General features: G+C 29.8%; 2 protein-coding genes across 3 annotated transcripts in view; one reads left to right on the plus strand and one right to left on the minus strand.

The window, feature by feature from the left end:
- Window positions 1–3,194, plus strand: part of LOC113370980 (neuropathy target esterase sws) — a 64,876-nt gene extending 61,682 nt beyond the window's left edge. For both annotated transcript variants that reach the window (XM_026611645.1, XM_026611650.1), the window contains exons 26-29: window positions 485–696; window positions 760–968; window positions 2,529–2,670; window positions 3,044–3,194. In XM_026611645.1, coding sequence (XP_026467430.1) covers window positions 485–696; window positions 760–968; window positions 2,529–2,670; window positions 3,044–3,112 — 632 coding nt within the window. In that variant the 3' untranslated portion in view covers window positions 3,113–3,194. The remainder of the gene's footprint in view (window positions 1–484; window positions 697–759; window positions 969–2,528; window positions 2,671–3,043) is intronic.
- Window positions 3,195–8,657: 5,463 nt separating this feature from the next.
- Window positions 8,658–9,641, minus strand: LOC113377746. The gene is made up of 2 exons (XM_026618159.1): window positions 9,322–9,641; window positions 8,658–9,271 (listed from the first exon to the last, which is right to left on the minus strand). Exons 1-2 carry the CDS (start codon window positions 9,639–9,641, stop codon window positions 8,695–8,697), a joined length of 897 nt encoding a protein of 298 aa, XP_026473944.1. The 3' UTR covers window positions 8,658–8,694.
- Window positions 9,642–10,115: the final 474 nt, after the last annotated feature.

The raw sequence follows: 10,115 nt of genomic DNA on the forward strand, positions 1-10,115 counted from the left end.
TTGAAGGATAGACCTAAATAAAACAGCTAGAATCATCTATCCAACCATATAACAACTCAGTTCCATTAATCACTTTCTAGGGATTTTGGATTGATCTGCATCAAAGCGCTAATAACTTCCAATATTGGTTGCGGCATATTGCAACCAGCTTTAACTGTCTTTTTAGGAAGTAGTACAACTTGGAAATCGAAATGTAAACCAGTTTTGAAATTGGTCACCTGCGAAAAACACTTTTGGGGTAACCTGATATCCTTGGCAACATTGCAAGGCATTAGGGAATAATTTAAATAAAAATCTGTTGGTTTGTGATCAGTTCACAGATTTGTGTTTAGGTTCAAAAAATTACAATCAGTTATATAATATAGTACATACATACACACAATTCCCAAAATAGTGATTGCGCTCCTAAAAGTCTTAACTTATGCATTTAATTATTTATTAACTTATTTATTATTTTTATTTACAACAATCTTTTACCCTTTAGCTGATGTGATGAGAGCTCAAGGAGCTCACAGCATTTTAGCCATCGATGTCGGTTCTCAAGACGACACCGACTTGACCGATTATGGTGACAACTTATCAGGCTGGTGGCTTTTGTGGAAACGATGGAACCCCTTCACGGAACCCGTTAAGGTTCCCAATCTTCCCGACATACAGTCCAGATTGGCTTACGTTTCGTGCGTGCGCCAATTAGAGGTAATAGAGGAAAAGACACATGAAAATGTACAGATATAAATTTTGTCTTATTTTTTCCTTTAGGAGGTGAAAGCTAGTGACTACTGTGAATACCTAAGGCCTCCGATAGATCGTTACAAGACTTTACAATTTGGATCATTCGATGAAATCAAGGATGTCGGATACAGGTATGGAAAGGCTTATTTTGAAGATCAACGCAAAAGTGGAGCCTTGCCGAAATTTAGGAGTGGAGCTGCTAGTAATAATAGGACTGCTGAACCAACGCAACCCGAGTAAGTAGAAATAAACTAGTCGTGTATGGCATCTTGCCTTAAGGCAAATTGCTGGAACTTCCCGTACCGTAATGAAATATTCAAGAAATTTTCAAAGTTTTTAAATATATTATTACAAATACTGTAACTTTCATTATATTTGCTATCTTATTGTAATATCTGAGTAATCAAATGTAAAACATAAATCAATTTATATCCAGAACATTAACAATCGTCATTTTATTTCGAATTCAATTTCAAAAAAATAGTTGTCTAATTTACACAAAATTGAAAAAGTGCGTATAGTCACAGTCTAAACGCACTTGCAAATAATTCTGTGCGACGTTTTCACTTATACGCGCTTCGATAGTACGGAACCCATAGGAATGTAAACAAAATTTATTTATTATTAACTTATTGTTAAAATCTCTATAAAATATCTGATAATTTGATGCGCATATGTCTAATGATTATTTTTGACCACCAGATGGCATTTTTTTCTCCTTATCAATACGAATCGAATGTTTTTTGAATTATTCAAATCGCTTCCTCTGTGTTCTCGAAATCGTCAACGAGTATACACACACGCATACACACATTCAAACACACACACACATACATCCATTTTTTCTAAGTTATGCCAAAATATTCAGAAACCTTTGAAACGTGAAGACATATAAAAATTTTCATTTTCGTTTTTTGCGATTACTATAACTTACCCTACGGAAAGTTAAAAATTCATCAAAGTTCAGATTTTTCTAAGTTAGAACATTTTAAAATAGCATAAAAAATTTAATATTAATAAAACTCAATAGTACGTATTTTCGGGAAGTTAAAAATAAGTACGTATTTACGGGAAGTTAAAAATATTTTATGGAAAATAAAAAAAAGATGTAATAATTTTTTATCCTCAAAAGCAATTGTTTTGTCAATACAAGCAGAAAGTTCTCAAAAACTGCCATTTTTTGCTCATTTAGCTCTATATCTTCGAAATGGCGGGACCAGTCTTTGCCAAAAACTAATCACCTCTTCTTCCAATCATTACAAATCGAATGTTTTTTGGATCATTCAAATTCGACACTCCGTTCTCTCAAAAACTGGATTTGTATTTTCTGCACTCTTTGCTCCGTATCTCCGAAACGGCTGGACCTGCTTTTGCCAAAAACTAATCAGCACATCTCCCTATCAATAGAAATCGAATATTTTTTAAACCATCCAAATCGGTTGATCCATGCGCCCGAAAACGTGGACGAAAAAATGCGGACATACAAAACACACACACACATATATATACAGACACACTCATCCATTTTTTCTGAGGTATGCCAGTAAAATGTTCAGTAACCTTCAAAACGTCGAGAAATGCAAAAAATTTCATTTTCAATTATCAGTTTTATGTGTAAAATGCGCCTGATCGCACAGCAGTTATACATTTTCAGAGTTTTTCCTACCAAGAGGACAAGCATAAGATAGAGTTGCCATAACAACGCTATCTTATCGTCTATGTTCCGGCAGAATTGACCCATTAATCACCTGTCACTTTATTGAAATTTCTCTCTATTATTATCTTTTATATATTAGGTTTACATTTACCGATTTGGCTCAAATGATGTGTCAAGTACCGAGATCTTTAGACACCTATTCAGATTCATCGAGTTCTGATGATGAGTACGAAGAAGAAGGCACCGGATACAGATCAGAACCATCAGGAAGGAGCTATCATGTAAGTTTTGAAAAAATAATTAATTTTGCTAAGATACGCCAGCTCTTTGCAAAAAGCCTTTTAAAAATGCAATGGTAAAAAATACCAAAACGACACTTAGTTCATGTTGTCTCATCCTCTTAATAAACCTTTTAAATTAATATTTATTATAATATATATGTTCATTGAATCTTAAAAATTTTCTTTGACAAACTCTAAAAAGATTTATTAAAATCCGAATAACCGTTTAGGAGAAGTATCAAATCATACACCCGTACAGAAGACTTATATATATATAATATAAATGTATATATATATATATATAATATATATATATAATATATATATATATATATATATATATCAATTATTATTTATATTTCGATTATTACAGAGTACATCGAGTACAAGAAGGGCTTTGTCTGAAAACGAATTAGAAGACTCTGAATCTGAATATGCTTAATAATTATAAATAATAATAATTATGATGAAACTTTTGGACGTATCCATATAGTATTCGTATTATATTTAATATAACCGATATAATAATAGTAATAATAATTAAATAATAGCTTTCGTAATTGAATAGAATATTTTTATATGTACCTATTTATATGCAAGTTTCAGAACACACTTTTCTAATGAAAATTGTTATCGTTTTTAATGTAAGATGATTGTATATATATTAATTAATTAATTATTGTGTAAAATTGTATAATTGGTTAATTCAAATATTGAATGACATTAGTATAAATTTTCCGGAAGGATATTAGTTTAGTTTTTAGGTAGGATTTTTAGTACAAATGATTTTATTATTTGTGGCAGTATTGATGTTCGTAAAAAAGACGTTGAATCGTTTTTTTCATATATATATATATATATATATATATATATATATATTTATATATATATATATATATATATATATATATATATATTTTGTAGAGTTTCGAACAAGAATCCAAAAATAATACAAAATAAAAAAACAAGAAAAGTTTTTAATAAACAATTTCTTTATTTAATTATTTGTTTACTGTCAACGTTTCGGAACTAGGTACGTTCCATCTTCAGGACATCTGTCAAGAAACATGATCTTGATAAGATTTAAGCAAACAAAATGTTTAAGAATAGAAAATAGATTTTTCTTAAATAATAAATTAATTGTAACAAATAATAATGTACAGAAATATGATAATATGATCAAAATGAAAATGATAAAAATAAATGAGTGGATTATCAGAACCGGATATTAAAAATGATAGAAATTTTTTGAAAGTTATGGAAAAATTTTTTAAGAAAGGATTAATGATAAAATTGAATTAAATTAATTAAATTGAATTAAATTGAATTGATTAAATTGAATTGAATTAAATTAATTCAATTTTATCATTAATCCTTTCTTAAAAATTTTTTCCATAACTTTCAAAAAATTTCTATCATTTTTAATATCCGGTTCTGATAATCCACTCATTTATTTTTATCATTTTCATTTTGATCATATTATCATATTCTGTACATTATTTGTTACAATTAATTTATTATTTAAGAAAAATCTATTTTCTATTCTTAAACATTTTGTTTGCTTAAATCTTATCAAGATCATGTTTCTTGACAGATGTCCTGAAGATGGAACGTACCTAGTTCCGAACGTTGACAGTAAACAAATAATTAAATAAAGAAATTGTTTATTAAAACTTTTCTTGTTTTTTTATTTTGTATTATTTTTGGATTCTTGTTCGAAACTCTACAAAATATACACAAATCCAAGACTCTACCATTCAATATATATATATATATATATATATATATATATATATATATATATATATATATATATATATATATATATATATATATATATTAGGGCGGTCTTTAATATGGACATTCTCGAATTTTTTGCTCCCAAGGGCTCAATTGCTTTGGAATTAATAAAAAAAAATCTCTATAAGTTTTAGCTCTTAATATTAACATTTAGGTAGTCCGCAATTCAATTAAAAGTTTCTTTATTGACATATGTCTCTAAGTAAATTCTTGCGCTATCTGTTTTATTTTAATACGTATTTTAATGATATATCCTAATACGTATAAAGTTCATCGAGACCTTTCATTTGACACATGCCTATATTTGAAGTAAAACTTCTTAGCTCACATTTGACACCGTGTTCGGCAACTCACTGGTTGTCTTTTTGTTATATATCTTGTAACTTTTGAACTATTTGTCGTAGAGAAGTGAAATATTCGACGAAATTGAACAAAATTAAATAATCTATGATAGTATCTAACAATTTAAGCTCTACGGCAACTCGGTTTGCAAGTCTAGATATAAAATACAGAACCTTATTGCAGTCACGTGAACATTACTATGATATTCGAATAGTGCACGTCAAGACCTTTCATTTGATACCCCACATGCCTATATTTGAAGTAAAACTTTTTAGACCACAATTGGCACCGTGTTCAGCAACTCACTGGTCGTCTTTTTGTTATATATCTTGTAACTTTTGAACTATTTGTCGTAGAGAAGTGAAATATTCGACGAATTTGAACAAAATTGAATAAATTATGATACTATCTAACAATCTAAGCTCTACGGCAACTCGGTTTGCAAGTCTAGATATCAAATACGGAACCTTATTGCTGTCACGTGACCATTACCATAATATTCAAATAATGCACGTCGAGACCTTTCATTTGATATCCCACATTCCTATATTTGAAGTAAAACTTCTTAGCTCACATTTAACCCCGTGTTCAGCAACTCACTGGTCGTCTTTTTATTATATCTCTTGTAACTTTTGAACTATTTGTCGTAGAGAAGTGAAATATTCGAAGAATTTGAACAAAATTAAATAATCTATGATACTATCTAACAATTCAAGCTCTATGGCAACTCGGTTTGCAAGTCTAGATATCAAATACAGAACCCCATTGCTGTCACGTGACCATTACCATGATATTCGAATAGTGCACGTCGAGACCTTTCATCTGATATCCCACATGCCTATATTTGAAGTAAAACTTCTTAGCTCACATTTGACATCGTGTTCAGCATCTCGGTGCCAAATGTGAGCTAAGAAGTTTTACTTCAAATATAGGCATGTGGGGTGTCAAATAAAAGATCTCGACTAACTTAATACGTATTAACATATATCATTGAAATACGTATTAAAATAAAATAGATGGCGCAAGAATTTACTTAGAGACTAAAGCTAAAACATTTAGAGATTTTTTTTAAATTAATTTGGAAGCATTTGAGTCCTTGGGACCAAAGAAATTCGTAAACGTCCATATTAAAGACCACCCTATAAATGAATAAATAATATAAATTTACAATTTAGTTCGCATAAAAACCAATGTATGGGTTATTCTCAACAATTCTTAGAAATATGAGATAAGGTCCACTCATAAATTAATATATGTATAATTAATTATTTATGCCTTATGTTTTAGCATCAATACTGCCAAAAAGGTATAAATGTCTGCGATTAAATTTATAATTGTACATTATATTTGCTTATTAGTATATTATTATTATTATTACGATAAATGGAGGAAAGATGAGAAATAAATAACAGTGCCTACATAGGAAGCTAAATAGGAATTCTAGGCACAACGATGGACCAATTTTCGAAGAACCAGTGAATTTAAGAAACTGAACCAGGACGATGACCCAGTGAGTTTTTAAAAATATATTTAGTTAATTATAATAATAATACAAGCCAGTTATTTCTTAAAATTTCGGCATAGACTATTTTATTTCATTTTACGATTAGTTTTTTTATCAACAATTTGAGCCAAAGAATGTAAATTATGTGTAAATGAGATAAAATAATTATAATAAGATATGATACTCTTGATTGATTTAGTTATGTGTAATGGAATTATAAACCAATGTCTTCAAATTGTGATTTATTATATAAGTTGTAGAAAAAGTCAAAAATATTATTATAATATACTTACAATTAGTAATAATTCACAATCGTTTTATTAATCGGTATTAATATCAATTGTTGTAAATATTTTCGAGTTATAAATGCTGTAAATTTTATCACTCGTATTTTACAGATGAGTTATGAGAATTTATAAATTAATGGGGCAATTCTTGGAATGGAATGAAAGATATATGATTTTAATTCTTTCGTAATATTTTTTATTTTTAGTTCTGATTTTGCCTAAGTCCAGGATTTTGATTTTGCGTTCCTGTTTTATCTACAAGGATTATTGGTCCAGGATTCACGTTTTTTTGTCAAGGATTTTTTAAAAGCAATTTCGTTTTGGTTTGTTTCAGTCTAACAAATAAACATTGGTACGGAACCCATAGAAAGGTGAACAAAATCTGTTATTATTATTAAAATATCTATAAAATATGTGCTAATTTGATGTGCATATGTCTAATGGTTATTTTGGACCGCAAAATGGCATTTTTTGGCCAAAAACTAATCTAATGTTTTTTGAATCATTCAAATCGGTTCCTAAAATACATCAACAATTCAAAAAAAAAAACTATCTGTAAGTGGAATTCTGTTTTAAGACAATTAGGGCATCTTGCCTTAAGGCAAATTGCTGGAACTTCCCGTACCAAAAATTATTATTTTTTTAAAAACGATTAACATTTTTGAAAAAAAATTACTTCGAAAAAATAATATTTTTGAGAAACTATAAATTTGACAAAAAAATACTTTTTTTTGAAAAAAAAAATTTTTTTGAGAAAAAATTTTTTTTTTGAAAACAAAAAAATTTTTTGAAAAAAAAATGTTTTCTTCATTTTGATATATTTTGAAAATTCTGAACTTTTTCAAAGCAATCGCACTGCTTGAACTGCATAGAGACGAAATGTCAAAGCTCGCAGGTGCCCTGCCGCCGTCTGCATGCATAAGCATTGGTACGGAACCCACAGAAATGTAAAAAAAAATTATACTTATTGTTAAAATCTCTATAAAATATCTGACAATTTGATGTGCATATGTCTAATGATCATTTTTAACCGCCGAATGGCATTTTTTTTTACTTTTTTCATTAGATCTCCGAAACCGCTAGACCTGCCTTCATGAAAATTTGATCAATTCTACATCTTGTCAATACAAGTAAAATGTTTTTTGAATTATTCAAATCGGACGCTCCGTTCTCTTCAAAACTGAGTTACCCTTTTTGGCACTTTTTGCCCCGTACCTTCGGAACGGCTGGACCTGCCTTCGCCAAAAACTAATCAGCACGTCTCCTTATCAATACGAATCGAATGTTTTTTGAATTATTCAAATCGGTTGATCCGTGTTCCCGAAATCGTCGACGAAAATTTGTATCCGCACATACATATACACACGTACATACATACATACATACACACACACACATACACACACACACACACATACATCCATTTTTTCTAAGGTATGCCAAAATGTTCAGAAACCTCTGAAACGTAAAGATATATAAAAATTTTCATTTTCGATTTTTTTGCGATTACTATAACTTGCCCTACGGGAAGTTAAAAATTAAAAACAAAAACAAGTAATTATAAAGTAATTATAAATTTTATTTCATGGTCTTCAGTAAATAAAAATATACCATTTATTAATACAGTTTTAGAATTCATAAACATATAATACAATTATTGTCAGTATACTAATATCGTACTACTTCAAAATTTTACTTTCAGAAGTACTTTCAACGCCCTTGCTATTACAAATATGTATTTCATATTTTTTAAAATAAAATTTAAACAGGGTACATATTTTATCCATTAAAAGCACATCATTTTCATCCTCGATAGAATCCATACCTATAAATCTAATATCCTTTTTTTCTCTCACAACTTTTTGCAAAGCTTTATAGAAATGGAAATATGAAAACGAGTCCTTTGGTTTCTGTTTAACGTACAACCCAACAATCCACTCATTTCTAACTTCAGTAAAGTAATAATCTCCTAAAGTGCGATTTTTTGCACGTTTAAAATCCATAATAAAAGGAAACTTTTTATCTAATTCTTCCATTTCAGGTGTTGTTTCGCCTTGGGTTGAGACTGTGAAGACAAGCAATGTTTCCGGTTCAATTTGGGATAGAGGAAACAAACGGTGTTTGATTACCGTGCGTATCTTTTGGTGGACTTGTAATATCATTTGGCTCGGTAGGCTCAGTTTGCTCCACAGAACACACTAGGATATCTAACGAATCGTTGTGAAATATCTTTCGTATCAATCTGGACACATCATGCCATTGCAGTCTGTCTAAGCCACAACCAATCTTTGGCATAGCTAATTTAGTCACATTGTTTTCCAACATGTGATCCCGCATTTGTGTCAATGATGATTCGAGATCCTCTATACGAGGTTTACCAGTACTTCTCTGTTTTGTTACTAAATAGTATATAAACCTATTTTTATCCTTAAGGTATGCAAAACCACCGGTTTTGGGTCTTTGTTGTAATAATTCTGCAACTTGTCCAAATTTATCACGAAACAGTACAGCAATACCTGCACCCATTGTAAAGTCTTCAGCAACGCAATGACATAGAGAGTAGTCTTCAGAAACTGTGAACAAGTCTTTAGATTCTTCAGAAAATTTTAATGTAGTATTCTCGTAATCGATATCAAGAGACCTGTTTGGGTTAGCCGTAAGCACAGTTCTGGTTTATTTTCCCAATCATCATTGTTAAATTTTGGTCTATCTTTAGACGATCTCCAATTTTCATATTGTGTGGCACCGCTTGATGATGGAGTCACCTCATATCTTCGTAATGGAGGCACTTCAGTAATATCATCCCAGGATTCAGCTACAGGCTCAATATTTTGTTCAACTTCTTGAGGTTCATTAGAAATTTGATCAGATTCCTGCACCACCTTTTTATCTTCATTTTGAGTATTATTACAGGTAACTTTTTCCGATACAGTGCTTTTTTTATCACCAGATTTATTGTTATCGGTTTTAATTTCAGTATCTTTTTTGAGGTTAGGATTTTGAATTTTTTGAGATACCTTTCCTTTCTTCTTACCCATGTTTATCCACTAATTTTTTCGTGAACTTAGAATGAAAATTAATTGATATGAATGTTTATTTATTTTTAGTTTACCAAACGTGCTTGTTTGTTAACTTTTTGAGACTGAGGGACACTTCAGCAGTGCAGATAAGAAACACTTAAGTAAATGGGGAATTCCCAGAAAATCTGTAACCCGAGCTTTCATCAGTAAAACAACATAACCAATTATTATTTATAAATATAATTATTAATAATTGCATGTTTTTATAAACAAGGGGTGAGTATTAATAGTTTATTCTGATAAATAAGATCTTGTAATATTTATTTCAAGATAAGGATGATAAGATAAAGTTTGACAGATAGATTGTAAGGCTACGAGCGCACTAGCATTTTTTATTTCCGACAAAGTCATGTATGTGCTTAAGAATTCTTCCTTATTTGTAAAATAAAGAACTAGTGATGTTTGGCATCGTGTTTTAAAGCAAATTGCTAG

Source organism: Ctenocephalides felis, unplaced genomic scaffold (genome assembly GCF_003426905.1).
Source record: "Ctenocephalides felis isolate EL2017-DRISC unplaced genomic scaffold, ASM342690v1 CF-g0.4_SCAFFOLD_00845, whole genome shotgun sequence".
Taxonomy (NCBI): domain Eukaryota; kingdom Metazoa; phylum Arthropoda; class Insecta; order Siphonaptera; family Pulicidae; genus Ctenocephalides; species Ctenocephalides felis.